This window comes from Engraulis encrasicolus, chromosome 19 (genome assembly GCF_034702125.1).
Source record: "Engraulis encrasicolus isolate BLACKSEA-1 chromosome 19, IST_EnEncr_1.0, whole genome shotgun sequence".
In the NCBI taxonomy this organism is placed as follows: domain Eukaryota; kingdom Metazoa; phylum Chordata; class Actinopteri; order Clupeiformes; family Engraulidae; genus Engraulis; species Engraulis encrasicolus.
The window spans coordinates 27,193,399-27,211,790 of NC_085875.1; the positions used below are offsets into that span (position 1 = coordinate 27,193,399).

The 18,392-nt window shown below is 43.3% G+C and overlaps 2 protein-coding genes across 5 annotated transcripts; one reads left to right on the forward strand and one right to left on the reverse strand.

Annotated features, from left to right (window-relative positions):
• Positions 1-28: 28 nt before the first annotated feature.
• Positions 29-4,512, reverse strand: trmt61b (tRNA methyltransferase 61B). 4 transcript variants are annotated; one of them, XM_063183965.1, is made up of 8 exons: positions 4,416-4,512; positions 3,311-4,323; positions 2,760-2,862; positions 2,330-2,520; positions 1,963-2,054; positions 1,492-1,706; positions 357-440; positions 29-184 (listed from the first exon to the last, which is right to left on the reverse strand). In XM_063183965.1, the coding sequence occupies exons 2-8, from the start codon at positions 4,160-4,162 to the stop codon at positions 150-152; spliced, it is 1,572 nt and encodes a 523-aa protein (XP_063040035.1). In that variant the 5' UTR covers positions 4,163-4,323; positions 4,416-4,512; the 3' UTR covers positions 29-149. The 4 variants fall into 4 exon arrangements, with proteins under 4 accessions (XP_063040035.1, XP_063040034.1, XP_063040033.1 ...); XM_063183964.1 differs by having other exon boundaries at positions 357-443; XM_063183963.1 differs by having other exon boundaries at positions 3,299-4,323.
• A 216-nt stretch (positions 4,513-4,728) lies between these two features.
• On the forward strand, positions 4,729-18,079 carry LOC134435130 (activator of 90 kDa heat shock protein ATPase homolog 1-like). Its single transcript, XM_063183969.1, has 9 exons — positions 4,729-4,902; positions 7,872-8,062; positions 9,620-9,702; positions 9,897-10,014; positions 10,923-11,011; positions 15,890-16,015; positions 16,493-16,594; positions 17,023-17,074; positions 17,248-18,079. Exons 1-9 carry the CDS (start codon positions 4,823-4,825, stop codon positions 17,418-17,420), a joined length of 1,014 nt encoding a protein of 337 aa, XP_063040039.1. The 5' UTR covers positions 4,729-4,822; the 3' UTR covers positions 17,421-18,079.
• Positions 18,080-18,392: the final 313 nt, after the last annotated feature.

The window sequence follows — 18,392 nt, forward strand, 5'->3', positions numbered from 1 at the left end:
GAATCGTGAATGGACCCTTGAGGGACAATTGTTGCAAAAGATTACGTTTAATGGAACAAAATGACATGGTTAACACAGGCTGTTCTGTACACTCAACTGAAACATAATCTCTACGTCTCATTGACTTTTTTTGGTGAGGGATTAAGTATCTATTTCAGAACCTTTCGAAGTTTGACCAGGAACGCTGAAAGGCAATAAGGAAAACAAGTTTTTAAAATTGTTGATATGTACAGTAGACAAAATGAAGTGCTATGACAGCAAGGCAAAAATACTTTTCTGAAATCAGGCATTTGCAAAGAAGTCTCCAATGTACTGTAGTTAAATTAAATGCTTTCATTTCTGACAAAAGGTCTCACCTGTGTGACTGGTCTGTTCTGGATGTGGTCTTGCCACGTATGGCACACTGCCAAAGGGCCTGCCATTACCTGGACTTCTGGCTTCTTCTGAAAATATATTAATTAGTTAATCAACTTAAAAATCATGAAACGGTTAAATTCACTGGATATATCAGTATACAGTATATTTGATGTAATAAGCCTTTACAGCAAAACAAACTGCATTTGACCTCTAACCAATCTACAGGTCTACAGAATGCCCATAACACCAAAGCAACAAAATGTGGTATGGAAATCTATGGGGTATAATGAAGAGGGAAGTGTGGGTCACCAGATCAAAAAACAAAAAACAGCTGACGGCAAAGCATCAACGATATCTGGGCTTCCATAGCTCTGATGCAATGCCACTGCCATTGAATTCAATGTTAAACGCAGTCAGGTCGGCAGTCTTACCCATGATTACAGTTTGGAGTAATGAACCAGGCTGGAGTTTTTAAAAGCTTCAGAAATCTTTTGCTGATGTTTAGAGTTAATTTGTTGATTCAGATTATTAGGTTAATAGCTCATTTACAGAACCTTTTCCTGATATGCTAATTTTTTGAGATGGGAATTTTGGGTTTTCATGAGCTGTATGCCATGCCATCAGTATTAAAATAATACAAGACCTAAAATATTTCGGTTGGTGTGTAATTAATCTAGAATATATGAAAGTTTAATTTTTATCATTACATTATGGAAAATAATGAACTTTATCACAATATGCTGGCTTGATTATGTCCTCTTTTGAAAGTCGCTTTGGTTATAAAGCGTCTGCTAAATGCAATGTAATGTAATGTAAATAGGTACATTTTTTGAGAAGGACCTGTAGATTGTTTTTCTCAACTGATCCTGAAGTCTTGGATTAGGGACCCTAAAACTTAATAGAGAGTAGAGTAGAGTACATAGAGTGAAATGTGTTAATCCCGAAGGAAATGTAGGTGTCATGTAGCATACACACACAAATTCATTTACACATATTAAACATTCACCTATTCAGACTCTCAGTGCATGCATTCAATGTTTTCTTCTGTGTTATAACAGAGCTTTTATGCTCCTACAATATGTTTATTAGAAAACAATCTAGGATTATGAATCTTGGCCGTTTTAAAAAACACACCCTTATCTTCACCATTAGAGTTGTCATCCTCTTCCTCATCATCATCTTCCTCATGGATCTCTCCTTTGGGAGCTTTCCTGTTGTTGAGGCTGCCATCTTTCCTGATTGACGGGGCCACCAACCAATCGCGGTACTGCACCTCGGCGATGCGTTCACACATCAGAGGCACTTTGGAGCATCGGATTCCATCCAGCAAATCAACAACCTGTGTGATACTGAATAGATTGGCCAAATCAACAACCTGCATTAATAACACTGAATAAATTGGACAAATAGAGTCAAATCACTGGTCACTGCAAGCACACTGCATACTTCAGAGCAGTTTTTAAACATTCAATTTCTTGTATACGATTACAACATTAAAGTTACACATTGTACATTGTGATATCAAACCCAAAACCAAACCCTAGAATTGTTTTCAAAATTACACAGTCCATGTGTACTGGTAATCATGATGAGTCCATGACATACTTCGCCAAGTAAACAGCACAGACGGCCCCTGGATGCAGGTGGGGAACCACAGTGGGAAGAACAAGATGAGGATCCACCATATCCAGTGCAATCTGGGGAAAGCAGAAGGGTAACAAAATAATAAGGTCTATTGAAGGACAGCAGAATTTCAATTGGATCAGTGCTTACTGATTTTTCAAAATGCTAACACTGCCTTGTCATCAAAACTTGCCAGGTATAAGTAAGCTTACTGCTACTTTCTACCTGACAAGCAAGAGTATTTTCAAACACAGCTGGCCAGAAAGCAGCAGTCTAGCCATCATAGCCCTGCTGAGGCAAACTAAAAAGACACTTGTATAACAGTCAATGACCATGTTGCCATTCTCACCGAATGAAAGCCCCAGCCATTCAGGAGGGGCCCGGCAGTCTGCAGGTCTGCCTTGACAAAGTGCACGTTGTCGGGCCAGTCCTCTCCGCGACGCTGGGCCCAGGATGTCCGCCAGCGCTTGTAGTTGAGGGAGGCCCGTCTGTGGTGATCGTCTCTCACCTCCACGCTCAGTACTCGGCCCTTGGAACCCACTGTTTGTATTAGAGATGGGCATTGGAAAGATACATGAAACATGCAGGGCGAGAGAGAGAGAGAAAATCAAGGAAACAAAACAGGGATATGGCCGTCCTGAAGAACACCTTTTTGTCCATAATGCGTAAGCATCTTTGTAGCCTAATAAATATATATTTTTTAAATGTAATATTGAGCGATTCACTGGCCTATTTAGCACTGAGTGGATACTGTGCATTTCATCCCGAGTGTTACTCACCTGCCCTGGACAAGAAGAGCGTCATGGACCCCGACCCGGAGCCTGACTCCAGCACGCAGTCCCCCTCCGTCACATCCATCATCTGAAGCATGGCTGTGCAGTCCTAAACACAGGAGGACAACATCAGATGGAGCAGCAGTAGTAGGATGAAGACCAGGGGCCTATACTACAAAGCTATGGGCCCCAGGATAAGCAATTGGGGGAAACAAAAACAAAGGACATTCAGTCTATACATTTACTTTGAAGACAGAAATGAGAGGAGGCCATCAAAGCACATCAAGGGCTTACAATAGTAATTTTACATGGGATCAGATGTATGTTAATATGCTAGTCTTTTGATAAGATACAGCATATAATAAGCTTATGCAATGTATTATCCTTGGAAATCATGCTGGACCTTCAAACCAATCATAATTGTAGTCTGTGGGTCCTTTTCAAGCTCAAGGACATGATTTGCCTTGACCTATGCCCCCACTCGCACTCCCAACCCCACCCCTCCTTTGTGCCATTTTGACCCCCTATCATCTTGTGTGTGATACCTTAGGGGATACCTTGGGGTAGCTGATGGCTGGCCCTCTCCTCATGTACAAGGTGTACTCATCCAGGCTGGGCCTGCGTAGGAGTAACGAAGTTCCCAGGGAGGTGTGGAGGATGGAGCCTGACGGTTGCTTGGCGATGTCGTCATGGGCAACCCAGCCCCACGTGCTGTGCAGCTTTGCGCCTTCCTCCAGGAGGAACATCTTGCGGAACTCAGTCCGCTTCTTCCTCTTGCGGTCAGCCAAGACGAGTTCTCCATAGGACAATGGTCGCTCTCCAGGGAGGTGGTCGGTCACAGAACTGTCTGTACAGGATTCTTCCAAGTTCTCTAGTGCGTGCCCAATGTCTGCTGAGGCTACAGTATCCACACTATTACCAACTAGCACACTGTCCAATTCCTGAACTTTTGTTTGACTTTGGCTGTCCTCTTTACATTCACCAACAACTACCTGTTCATGATTGGATGTCTGTCCAGGTAAAGACTGACTTGGTCCTTTACCAGTCTGTGTATTCTCTGATCCCGCACCGTCCTCATCCTTTGTGTCCTCCCTAAGCTGCAATACCTCGGATGTCAGATTCTCCTCTGGTACCAGACGACTGATTCTCTCTAAAGGTGACAGGTGCCTCCTCCTGCCAAACAGTGGCCGTTTGAAGGGTACAGAGGGAATGTTGGGGACAGAGTTTTGGGATGAGCTGCCTCCATCCTCTCCTCCTGAGCCTGCAGGGTTCGTCCCAAAACCTCTTGCTCTGGCACTGACAGGGAGTCTGCTGGGACATAGGTGACAGCTCTCCCTCAAAACCCCACACAGTCGCACTAGTCTGTGTGTGGCAAGGATCGCCTGTTTTAACTGCAAACCAGACGACATGGTATCTAATTGTTATGTCGTTCGCATGCTAGTTCCTTCTGGGGTGAAGTGTAATACATTTCAGTTTAGGCAAGGTTTATGTTGTTGACATGGCTCCCCATCCAGCATCACTCCATTCCACTCAGACAATTTGTCTCCCGAATCCCCATACTATATGGAAACTGAAATACACAAGATTGTACATGGGAATGTCATTCTGCTACACACTTCAGTTACATTAACAGCTAGAAATGTTAATAGATTCGTAACTCACGCTCATAACATGACTTTCCCTGGGCAGCGCCATATTGGAGTAGCACACGTGTGTTTTGGCGTCTGCGTGTTGTCATTCACAGACTGAACTGGATTTGACAAGCCTGGTGTATTTGTTGTGGAAATAATTTGAATGCGTTTTAAATATTGTGTGGTAGAGATGTATGTTGCTGTGTGAAGCACTGGTTTGCCTCTACAAACTGAGTACCTTGTAGGGCAGATCAGAAACCCACTGCGACAGGGACACATTACAATGTAGCACTCACTTCCGCTTCCAGTAATTTCTGCCGAACAAAATCGGAGGAACCAGCCGCCTGGAGTATTCTAGAAAACGTGCCTCGGACAGAGCGATCGGTCACCGGCTGAAGAACCTACATCAGCACACCTATATTCAACAACAGATATACGATGGCAAAGTGGGGAGAAGGAGATCCTCGTTGGATTGTAGAGGAAAGGGCAGATGCGACAAACGTCAACAATTGGCACTGGTAAGAAAGAAAGGGAGCGCCGTTCATTCATACCGGTACATTTCAGTCGATGGTATGCCTATAGGAGGTTTCACGTTGCTAATGATAGTAGTTTGTTGATAACCATCCACTTCCTTTTGCTGTTAACACCACAGTTTACGGCATTCGGAGAAAGGTATCATTACGTGCACAGCCTTCTGTCAAAAGTAAGCCAAAGGATGTCTAGTGCCCTTTCGGCTAACGAGCTAGAGCTAGCAACTGAATGAACTTTTCAGGTGTGCACTTGCTAGCACCATTTGATCACCTTGGATAGCGCCGTCTCTTTTCCAAGCAACAGAGCTGCTTCGATGAATACTTGTAAATGTTACTGATGAGCACACTGTGTATATTTACCTAACATTGTTGCATGTAAATCAGACCCTAATATTGAGCCGTTGTTATGGTGGCATGGCCTTGATGACCTAAGGCTAGTTGTTTCTAAGGAAGTACTGTCAGCGTTTGCCTCCTAATGTTATCTTGTTATTAGAGTGAAGAAATGAGAAAAGCTAAAGAAAGCACCTCTTCGCAATCGCACTACCTTGTGTCAGCAACTTCATCCAACGTGGGCTAGCTGGGTATTGTGTTCCGTGGTGTTGAACCAATACATCATGCTTCACTGCAGTCATGTCAGGCAAGCTAGCAGACACAACTGTCATCGAAGTAACATCTACGGTGCTATTATACCGTTCCGTGTGGGCCTATGGTTATTTCAATTAAACGTCAGTGGGGTGAATGTTGCAGTGATCAATTAGTGAAAGTTTTTGCCATCATCAATGGCCTTGATTGAAAAGACACAAAACCGTTGTATGTTTCAAAATGTGGTAAGACTGATTGGAATATAGGAACTGGCTAGTAGATGCATGCTGATGTGCAGAACATCACTGATGCTGGATGTGCATCATGGATTGGTGAATTTGGCTATGCCCCTTGAAGGTCTATGTTCCAGATGCCAAGCAAAATTATCCTAAAGAGGTTAGAGCGTACTGTCCATATACACATTACCAGATCTCAGTGTCGATAATATGCCCAATTTTCCATAGCAGTATTACCAACCAACGTGTAGATTTTGCCCCATGTGTTTGTGTACAGGCAGGCTTGCACATGAATGGAAACTAACCAACCAGCTATATCAGATGAATGTGCATGACTAGGGATGTGTGAGGACCCATGGATATACATTTTATATGGCCTGGCCTATCCTGGGCCCAGACATAGTGTGGGTTGTGCGCTCCATTCATTATCCTCCCAGTATTCCTTTATGCTGAGCTAGGATACTTTTCTGCCATGCTATTGGTAACACTGCTGGACTTGAGCAGGGCCTGGATGTGAAAGAGGTGCTAGGGAAATCAAATATGCAGCTCATGTGCTTGGCATCAGGACAGGCTCGGATGGGGAGCATCATGTGGCCTGCTTAATATGTGATGTCTCATGTGGATGTTTAAGCAAATGTTCGCAATACACCGTGGTACTCCAGAGTTGCATAGTCTTGTTGTAACCCTAAAAGGCCCAAATGTGAGTATGTGCATCTGGTTTTGTGAGTGGCATCTGGTTGTGTTATGGCCTTGTGTGGCGTGGTCCATTGTCATGTGCTTGGCCTGAAAGTGTGAATCACCGCCCTTCTTTGCACTGTAGAGTAGGTGACTCTTGATGGGAAAGATGAACAAAAACATCGACTTGTCATCCATGGTACGCAGGCCTATGTTTGTCCGCTCTACAGGGGGCATCATGCATCATGCACTTTGGCAAATGTACAGTACAGGCCAAAAGTGTGGACTCGCCTTCTCATTTTCGTGGATTTTCATTGTGTATTTTCATGCAGGGCATCAAAACTGTGCTTGAACACATGGAGAATGATTTGCTTACCAATAAATATCATTCTAGCTGTTTTCCAACAGCAATGTCAGCTGTCTATCCAACTGACGTCAACGCAGCACAACTGATGGCCCCACACATTTCAATAAGTTTCTTTTTGTCTATTTTCAAATAAAAATGCCCAGTCAGTCATGTCAATCTTAATGGAACATTAAAGCCCTCCAATAACTCACTAGAATTGTAGAACTAGAATTTTGAGACCTACAACCTAGTTTTAAACACTTGCCAATACAAGCATTTTGCAGTCATTTTCTTGATCTGATACTGAGTCATAGCCAGTTACTTGGGGGTCAAAGACGTCCAAAAAGGAATCGTCATTCAGGGTAACGGATACCTTCTGCTGACTGTAACTGTAAAAAAAAAAAAAACAAGATTTTAAAATGGTTTAAAGTGAATGGATGACAGCCGAGGTTTTCATGAATTCACTGGAAAAAAATAAAATAAAGAGTCATGTTTTTTACAGTTAAGTTACAGTCAGCAGCAGGTATCCTTTACACTGAATGACAATTCCTTTTTGGAAGGTATCGTTTACCCTTGGAGAGGTCAAACCTGTGTTGGAGGGAATCTATGGCAGGGTTTTTCACTATTACTTTTACTTTTTGTATCACTGTTTCACCTAGATAACCAGCTATGCTGACCAAGTGACCCATTATCAGATCAAGAATATCTCTTGTATTGCTTGTATCAATTAAAATTGACTCGACTGACTGGGTATTTTTACTTGAAAATAGACAGAAAAATAAGCTTGTTGAAACATGTGGGGCCCTCATGTTTGCTGTGTTGATGTCACTGTTTGGCATTTTTTGATATTTTGTTAATAATTGTTTTTATTTTTTATATATTTTCATTTTTTTGTTACGCACATTTATACATGTGTTCATTCACAGTTTTCATGCCCTCCCTGAAAATGTACTAATTTGTGTAAATAGCCACAAAAATAAAGAGAATTAATTAAATGAGAAGGTGAGTCCACACTTTTGGCCTGTACTGTATGTTCACCCACCGATGGGCAGAGGAGGCAGGTTGCCACCTCTGATATGTCTTATTAACGTAAACGTAACGATGTGTGTTTCGACCAGGACGGAGCGCGATGCCACCAGCTGGTCGTCGGAGAAGCTGAAGGAGCTGCTGCTGGGGCTGCGCGTGGAGGGCGAGCAGGGCTCCTGCGAGGTCACAGAGGTCAGCAAGGTGGAGGGGGAGGCCTCCATCAACAACCGCAAGGGCAAACTCATCTTCTTCTATGAGTGGAACCTCAAGGCCAAGTGGAAAGGTGAGGAGCTGAGCTACGCACGCGCACGCACACACACACACACACACACACACACACACACAAAAGCTCATCTTTTTCAAGAAGTGGACCTCCTGCACAGGGACGGACAAGCAAAGACGGGCAGCCGTACAAAATCTGTTGGCCTCTCAACATACTATCAATGTAGAGATGGTGACGTGCTTTCCCTCTGCAAAATTGCCCCCAATATTTGGTCAAAAAAGTGCACTACATTTGACTCTCACCACATCCTCACAGCAAAACCGAATCACTTTACGGGACATCACATTTAAAAGGATCCAATATCAATACAGCAGCCCCCTTTCAGATAATGAAACGTCCTTCAGTAGAGACAGGGAGTGATGTATGCAGACTGAGTTACGCAAGAGCAGGGTTGCAGCTATGCTTGACCGTTTTTTTTCTTTTCTTTCTGAAGCTTCAGCTTTGGGAAAAATTCAGGTCAGATGGGGATAGCCAAACAAAAGGTAGCTTATTTATTTTATTGGGCCCGGTTCATCAATGAATTTATATACAGTCCAGCTGGGACAAGTCTAGGATATCCCTAAAGTCCAAAACAACCTTGTGCAAGAATCATATTTCAGTAGATGGAAAGATTTTTCAAACCCAGAAGTACAATCCTCAAAGGCAACATTGGAACATTAACATATTTGCCTTTTTCAGATTTACTTGAATGTTAAAGCATCATTCTGAATGCTGCTACCAGGCCATATACAGTAACTTATCCCACTTATATCTCTGGCTTGTCTTGACACACGACAGCGTTAATGCTCTGCTCACACTGAGGCACAGGGCTCAATAACCCACTTTCCTGAATTGCTTTCAGTCAGCTCTAAATTGTGGAGGGTCCTCCATATAAACTCATGAACCTCATGAACTCTCTGTCACACACACACACACACACACACACACACACACACACACACACACATTACAGTAGTGTGCCAGACAGGCCCAAAGAGAATTTGCATCATCTTTAATATGACTGCCACTGCCAGCACTTTTGCAGGGTTATCAGACAGGCCAGGTGCAGGTGCATGAATTTACTGAGCTACAGTAGTGATATGAACTGCACAGGGCCGCTCCTGTGTCCTGCTCCTGTCAGTCTTTTGTCCCTTTGTTGCCTGCCTTTTGGGACTTGAATGGAGTGTAATGCATATGGTGTAAGGCGACATTCATACCTGTTACCTATATACTGTACAAACTGTGCGTGTGTGCGTGTGCGTGCGTGTGCGTGTGCTTGTGTACCGTTATGGTAAGTGTTGTGGATGCTTGTGACATGGCTGAGAGACATGCAGCAGCTTTAGATTGCAACATTTCGGTGTACTATTAACCATCATCAGGCAACTTAACAGTACAAATGGTTCAATACTACTAGATTAAAATAATTCGGCTGTGTATGATTAACCAATCATGTCCTAGTCCTTCTACTAGATGTCGTCATTCAGTCACAAAAAGTAGCATGCTATTGCTAACCAATGACCTGTGCAACAAAACGATCCCTAGTGGGGCACTAAGGACTCTCCATTCTGTGTCCTGCAGGTGTCACGAAAAGCGGGATCAAATACAAAGGCCACATAGAGGTGCCAAACCTTTCAGACGAAAATGACATGGAAGACCTTGACGTAAGTATTTTATGATTCCTTCATTCGTTTATGAATCCATTATATCATTAACAACCTGGAATGTTATAAATGTTATTCGCAGTACTGTTGTTGGCCTGCTGGCATGCTTGTCTTTGCTGCAGTACTGCAAAAGAAGAAGGTGTGTGTCGACAACATGTTAATGTACTATGTCTGATGTTTCTGGGGGGACACAGATCAGCGTGACACTGAGCAAAGACCAGCCAGACACTCAGCTCTTGACGCTCATGAGGAAAGAGGGAGCAGAGAAGGTGCGCACCGCCCTGGGGACCTACATCAGCTCTCTCAAGACAGGTGAGACCCATAACACGCGCGCACACACACACACACACACACACACACACACACACACGTTCAGATGGGCACCGCACTGGGTAACTACAGTACATCAACTCTCTCAAGACAGGTGAGACCCTTAAAACACACACGCACGTGCACACGCACGTGCACGCGCACGTGCACGCGCACGTGCACACGCACACACACACACACACACACACACATGTTCAGATGCGCACTGCACCGGGTAACTACATCAACTCTCTCAAAACACTATAACGCAAGCATGTTTACACACACACACACACACACACACACACACACACACACACACACACACACACGTAGGCATTCAGTTTTGCTCTTGCCTCTAGAGATATGTCACCTCTTTTAAGGTAAGACACACACACACTCTTTATTTATGCTTTCATGTGTTTCTGATAAATTATATTTTATTTGTGCGTGTGTCATTATTACCATCTATGAGGTATTCTGTAGCCATGGTGCGCATTTGCAGCCGTGGGTCATATGATCCACCCATCGTCATCACCGTACTGTACTGTATGGCCAAACTGCAGATGGAGACGATTTTTTTCTGCTCTGTTTGGCATATTGTGCAGCACAGGTCAGCATTCCATCGGTGAACAATTAGACATCACCTACTTGGGCATACAGTACCTACCTACTGAATGATGAAGCAAAATGAGTTTTTATGTTCTCTATTTTGTCCTGTTTTCGTCTTCATATGGGACTGGGATTGTGAGAAATGTAATTTCCTTTGTATGACCAGTGCATGTGAAGAAATCAACAATAAAGATGACCTTTAACGTTCAAAATGATAGTTATGTAAATCTAAATTTGCCATTTACTCTAAGTGTGTGTGTGTGTGTGTGTGTGTGTGCGTGTGTGTGTGTGTGTTGCAGAGTTCACCCAAGGCATGATCCTGCCCACAGCCAACGGCCTGTCCGTGGCACAGACGTCCCAGTCCAAGGCCAAGGTGGACAAAACCATGGTGGGTAGCCATATGCCCCAGTATTATGCTGAGCCTAGGGATGGTTAGGGAATGGGTCTTAAAATCGCAAGGTTGCATCAGAGAATCGTACATGAGAGGGAGATAAAGCAGGCGGGTTCTTTTCTGGTATCCACTTTACATCGGTTGAACGCCCCTTTAGGAGACCTTCGATTAGGAGACCTTCGGAGTCTTGAGGTTGAGAATAAAAGGAGTCCCCTTAGCGCTGTAGATGGCAGTCGCGCATGTCTTGTGCAAACACCACGAAAAGAGAAGAAGAAGGAGGGACAACGCCCCCTTAGGAGACCGAATTTTGAGCACACGCTTTTGCATTGAGTGGGCGTGTTTCGATTCCTCTTAATTATATATCCAACCTCTTTGGTTGCATGTTCGAATCCCATTTTATCCATGGTTGAAGTGTCGTTGAGTAAGGCGCCTAACCCCACATTGCTCCAGCAATGTGTTTCCCTCAGAATTTTTGTTAGTCAAGGTAGTGCGGCGTTAAAAGTAAAAATAAATTGGCAAAGCAACTTTAGAAATTACATTCACAACATGAAATCTTTATCTTTTCAGGGGACCTAGTCAAGGTGGTAGGTGTTTCTTGTCAAGGTTGCCACCGTAGCAATAAAGTGCAGGCTTGGGTCTCTCTGCTATGGACAATTATCATTTATTTGAATTGTTTTTTTAATAGGCCAGGATGTGTTTGTGTTAGTATTATTTAATACTTTCTGGACAGGTTATGTAGTTGACCAGACTGTCATTGCATGATATGGTGTTCAGCAGAGGTGTGACCAAGTCACTAATGTGCAAGTCACAAGTAAGTCTCGAGTCTTTCCACTCAAGTCCGAGTCAAGTCACAAGTCAAGACACATCTGACCAAGTCAAGTCCAAGTCCAAGTCGTACCCCAGCCAAGTCAAGTCCAAGTCCAAGTCTCATTTTTGTTCAAGTCCTTAACAAGTCACAAAGGGATTTTCTATTTGCAATCACAATTTCGATCATAAATTCATTAGTATAATAATGAGACCTGAGTAAAAAGATGACAATTACTAAAACAGTTGCTGAGAAATCAGTCTAAACCAAACTACTGCTTGTGCTGTGTATGTAAAATGACATTTAATTTCATATTTTTTTCACATAAAAATACATTTAATGTGAATTTGTACTTAAACAAAGGAGCAACCATATGCCAAATATTTACTGTCCAGTGGGCAAATAGTCCTGTTTGCAAGAATGTATGCGTATGTGTGTGTGTCCGTTCCATCATCTGATGGCATAAACCTATTCCACTACTCCACCCTGGTCTTGGTGGTGGGCCGGTCATATCTAGTCAAGGTTGTAAGTTATACAGACTCTAGCATCATAACGCTAAGGACAGGACTATGGTTAACTTTTTCACTAGGAGCACAGGCAGGGCCGCTGACCGCTTTGGCTGGAAGGTTTTGTCAAGACATTAGGGGGGCATATTACACTTCCGACCTGAAAACGCGGATTCACACTTTCAGCGTACTATGTTTGAATTTACCCACAAAGGCCAAGGGTGAAAGTAGTAGCCTATTCATGTCTTACAGGTGCTACCCACCCTCCCCCCTCTCTTTACTGTAGTGTAACACTCGACTAATGTAAACATTTTGGTTTGGCTTTAAAATACGCCATTTTCCCTAAGGTACCATATTAAGCTCACCATTCTCATCAAGATATGACATACAGCAGGGGTAATCAATTTCTTTTTTTTAAATTGAGCCCTGTGTGTGTGTGTGTGTGTGTGTGTGTGTGTGTGTGTGTGTGTGTGTGTGTGTGTGTGTGTGTGTGTGTGTGTGTGTGTGTGTATGGGGGGTGGGGCTACACATGTGAGACAGGATGATGAGTTAACAGCACAGCTCAGCAGGCAGCCCTGTCTCAGCTGGTCCATGATGTTAACTTCATCCCATTATCTGTGAACCAAAAGCTGAGCATTACTGTGAACCCACCAATGAGCACATGCATGGTGCAGCACTAGGCTATAGTCTGTTGTAGGCTAAGTGCCAACAGTATTTAGCCTAGTAGACACTTGTCCATATGGGCTAAGAAATGAGGACAAAGTAGGCCTAGTTAGTTGGATTAAATCCCTGGTAAAGTAATGATGAATTTCCCCCTGGGGATCAATAAAGTTACTCTACTACTCTACTCTACTATTGTTGAAGCTGATACCGGCATTGTCGCTTTCCCCCTCACATTCTCGCCGCAATGGCCCATCATCACCAACCATTTTTACTACGTCACAGTCCAAGTTAACTAGAACTTCGTTTGCACAGTCATTAATCCACGTCTTGTTAATTATATTAGGCTACTAGACTATTCGCCAGCACGCTGTCAATTAAACATGGCGTTAGCGCTGCAGAATGTCAGTTATGGCAACGAGGCAACCTTGTTCTGCGCTTCTACAGTGTAGGAAGAAGGAAGGTGTGTAATGCCCTATCCAACATTTCGCTCTCATTTTTCCCGAACGAATATGCGCCTCGCGCCATGCTCTCGTCTCCCTGTTCTCCCCAATCGCCCTCTCCTCCCCCACAAAGGCACTTGTATGCTGTTCATGCCTCTTCAAAGATTAAGTTCACCATCCAGGTCATAGATTGTAGCCAAACAAAGTTCTGCTTCTATGTTTCCTATTTTTTGTTAATTTGGAAAACAGGGTTACATCCCAGTTCTCTGGTGCTGGCGTCGTGTAGCTCTAACGTGTCATTTCCAAGCAGCGGTAATTGCGACTCCAAACTCCCCCAAAATACCAAACAAAGCATGTAGTTCGAACTGTGAGAAACATAAGATAAAGCGGTGTCGACACCACGAGATACAAGGTTCGCGCGCGCAAGGATTGGGCTGAGAGCAGCACGCGAGAGGGAACATGCCTTTTGTCCACGGGAGCCGACACAAGCAGTGAGTTTCGGGGCGCATAGCTTGTTATAGTCCTCAAGCGCAAGCTTCGCGGGAAGCAGCTTAGGCTACGCTTAGTTTCTTCAAAGTTTTTTCCAATAGCCATGAAGTATTCCTCATCTCGCGCCTTGACCAATTATTTGACAATTTTGGTCGTTTGTCTTGTCTCTTTGCAAGACTGTCATGAATAGGCTATAGGCTAAATTATTTCCCTTCGGAACCATTCACCCAGCATCTAAAGTAGGCAACCGGTGGAGCTCTTTTGATGGATGCAAGACAAAGTATTCTCTGCTCGTCTATTTTCGATTGCATGCTGGAAGACTAAGACATGTATAAACGTGTCTTTTTGTATTGATTCTAATACTCAACCGATGGTGGCTGGTCAATGCAAAGAATGTTACCGAGAGGTTACTCTTTCTAGACTGAGAAGCGCGAGCTTAACATGCATTTTCAGCGCGTGGAGTTGTGGTCGTGATATAGCCCTGGGATATCAAGCCATAGCCTACGGACACATCCTGGGTTGGGGGAAACTTAAAAGCAGACCATATTCGTAACGTTTACCTCGCCACATATCCATCATAACGTGGTTTTGTCCGCGATGGTGGAAATTATTCGCAAGGCTGAACTTCACTTTGAGGTGACTGACTCAGTGTGTGGGAGCGGAACATACTGTAACTGCCTTCGGGGGCTGAAGGCAAGCGCATTCATAAAGGACAGGGAAAGCAACACGGATAGGCGTACTCTTTTATATATAGGGCCTATATCTAAAAAAAATCAATAGATTAAGTCCTGTGGTTCGGTTATGTCAGCAGTGTGTGCTTTTTTATTTCAACTGCTTAAAAAGCCTAATGTTCAACAATCAATGCCCATCACCATTTAGGCTAGCTAAAATATTTAGACAATTGGTTCTCACTGAATTTCTGTCGTAAGCGAGGGGCGAGAGAGCGAGAGCTTCACGTGTGTAGCCTACATACTCGTGTTGCACATCACAGCGCCCCATCACACACACTCCCTACAACATTGATAGAAAATATTTGTTGATCACAGTGCAAACTTCCATAGCCTACCCTATTAAGAATGCAAAACGAGTTGGAGCTGAGAGGGAGATCAATTAACTTCCGCGATGGTTTAAAATGTAGGCTATGTTCAGGACTCTAAATTAACTTTTTTCATCACCAGCCAAAATGGCTATAGATGTTAATCTTACTAGTCAAACACACAATCTCTTATGGGTCGAAGTGGCTAGTAAATTGATCTTTTCCACCAGTCAAACTGAAATTTCACCAGCATTTGGCTAGTTGACTGGTGTTAATTTAGAGCCCTGGCTATGTTTGTTCTGGAGATTCGCAAATGGTGTTTCACTGTTGCCACTGGTCGCCGCGTCCAGGCGCGTCTGGCCGCCAATGGCATAGCACCGCTTAGGACAATGACGTGATTCAAACAAAGAATGTGGGCGGGCTGTTCTGAAAACAAGGGTTGGACTTGTACTTTTTTTTAGACCCAACATGGCAAGTCACGCCAAGTCATTGAAAGTTACAACTGTCAAGTCCAAGTCGAGTCCCGAGTCAAAGGCGTGCAAGTCGAGTCGAGTCGCAAGTCCTTTCTGATCTTGAAATTTCAAGTCGCAAGTCTTCACACGCGCTGACTCGAGTCAGACTCGAGTCCAAGTCACTGGACTCGAGTCCACATGTCTGGTGTTCAGCACAGTATGTTAGCAACAGAAGTTGGGTGGTGCAACCACAGCTAATGCCCACAAATTAATTTAATTAATTAATTGATGCGACATGTAAAATCAATCAATATGCTTCTTAGATAAGCCGATTAAAATAATAATATCAATAATAACCCATACATTTAATCCATACAATGGTGACATTAGCTGTGGTTGCACCGCCCTGTAAAAACGTAATTGACCAATGTGAGAAACAAAACTGTCCTGAAAAACAGAGCTGAATGTTGTGTGTCCTGTCCAGATTGGGTCCAACTGCTCGACTCCTGCCGCCAATACTGGCGTGAAGATCCCCACCTGCAAGTTCACCATCAAGGACACCTTCATGACGTCTCCAGAGGACCTGTTCAGGGTCTTCCTCAACCAGGAGGTGCAGTACAGTACAGTCATACACCCACACACACACACACACACACAAGCCTCCATCTCTGTCAGTCACGTAAACGCACATGAGGTGTTTGCGGAAGGAATTGAAGAGTTTCATTGCAAAATGAACTTGAACGCAATATTTTTACTTTTGCATTTTATTATTGTAAACGTTATTTCATCTTTGTGTGAATTCTTGCCATTCAAATATTTTAAGAACAAACTTTTTAAACCTATATAAAATGCAATGCCCAATACAAAAATGTCAGTTTCCCAAAATGCACATGTCATTTTGCAATGTAGCTCTTCAATTCATTTATCTAAGTGCACACACACATGTGCACTCTGAAAGCTTTTGGATGGCTACCTTGACAAAAAATGCTCATCACCTTAATAATAGTTCCTTTGTAAAGCTAAATTTGTATTTTGAGACTTACAGTACTAGTAAATGTTCTGCGGAAACCCTTTCGTTGTGTTCCAGATGGTGCAGGCCTTCACCCACTCTGCTGCCATGGTGCAGCCTGACAAGGGGGGCAAGTTCCGCCTGATGGACGGCAATGTGATGGGGGAGTTTCTGGAGCTGGTAAGTGACCTGAAATGAAGAAAAATTACAAAGTGCCCAGGAAAAAAAATGTTAAAGGCGTTATCAGTGTGGGGAAAAAAGAAACACAGTTGTCAAAAAAGGGGGTAGTCCAAGGTGCTCTTCTTATCCAAAAAATAAAGGCTTTTGCAACATGGCTTTTTTAAAGTTTGAAATCATAGACTGGGCAGACCTACTTACAGTAGTCGACAAGAAATCACAACATTACACTACTCACAATGAGTTTTGAATATGGCTGTATATGTAAAGAAGTGCTTTTGCTATTTGGTCTAAATTCTGATCATAATGAAATGCACTTAAGTAGTAAATTAGTACAATTTTGAGTCCAAAATGTGCTGACAATAATATATGCATTATACGAGACATGAATGCACAGTTGATCATAACTTTGTCTTGTTGTGTTATGTTAGGTTCCTGAGGAAAAGATTGTGATGAAGTGGCGGTACAACTCCTGGCCAAGCGGTAAGACTAGAGATTACATGCTTGCATGTACTTCCATTAAACATCATCATTGTTCTGATATGAATGTTTAGATCCATAATGCTATATATTTGCTAAAAGACTCTTTATTTGTCTGTAGTCCTCTCCAACTTATTGCCCCCGCCCCAATATTCTCTTCCCTTCTGTATCCACAGAGCACTATGCCACCATCACACTGACGTTCTCGGACCGGGGCAGGGAGACGGGTCTGACGGTAGAGTGCCGGGCGGTTCCGGAGAGCGAGGAGGAGCGGACGAAGGAGGGCTGGCACCGATACTACCTGCAGAGCATCAAACAGACCTTTGGCTATGGGTCACGGCTATACTGAGCTCGGACCCACCGCGGCCCCCCTACTCTCCTCTATTCTCTTCTCTTTCCTCCCTTCCCTTCCCCTCTCTGACCCGACTTTTTTGTTTTTTATTTTGTTAGTCTTTTTTTGTTGTTAATGCACAGAACAGGAAAAAACAACTAAACTATTCCACGTCAGAAAGCAACTTTGCCTAAAGACCCGGCCTGGCACCATTTCAAAATGATTGTTTTGGGTTGTTTTTGTTTTGTTTTGTTTTTTTAAGAAAAGCGGAAAATCAGTTTTGCTTTTGGTCTTTCGTCAGCATTTTTCATCCTCATGTACAGACAGAACACTTTGAAAACTGCACTCGAGAACTTTCAGTGAGTGACGAGACGAGACGATACAAGACGAAAGAGGGTCAAGAAATCTTCATGTATTATCTGTGTGTATGTGTGAGCGTATGAATGAAATAACTTAAATGTAAATTTGCGGCGCCAGCAGCAGCGCAGTCTTTTACCACTCTGGCTTCTCTCCTGGTCCCTATGAAGGTTGGACTGTGCCTTCATAGACCAAAGAGGATTCAGAGGTTTTAAATAAATATGGGCTGTTTCTCCTATGTTCATAACTGTATAGAAAAAAAAATAAATGGAAAGAGCATGGCAAAAACAAGAAAAGTAAAAACGCAAACTTTGCAAACACTTGACGCGTCTTTCTAGCTGTAATGGAAGAGTGAATGGAGTGTCCCCGTGTGTTTCATTATGCCTGTTTTGAACCACTTGTTTGTGGATTGGAAAAAAGATAAAACGTGTCATTTGCAAAGAATTCTCACTGTTTTCAGACGCACTGGCCTTACAATAAGAAACCCAGTCAGTCCTCTGGTTGGAGAATTGCTTGTGTCAAGCATCAGGTATCATCAAGAGGTGTTAGTGGAGCAGATATTCCGTTGTTTGAATTACTGTGCGTGAAGAGTTGAGTCTGAAATGAATCATGCTGTATAAAGTATTATCCTGT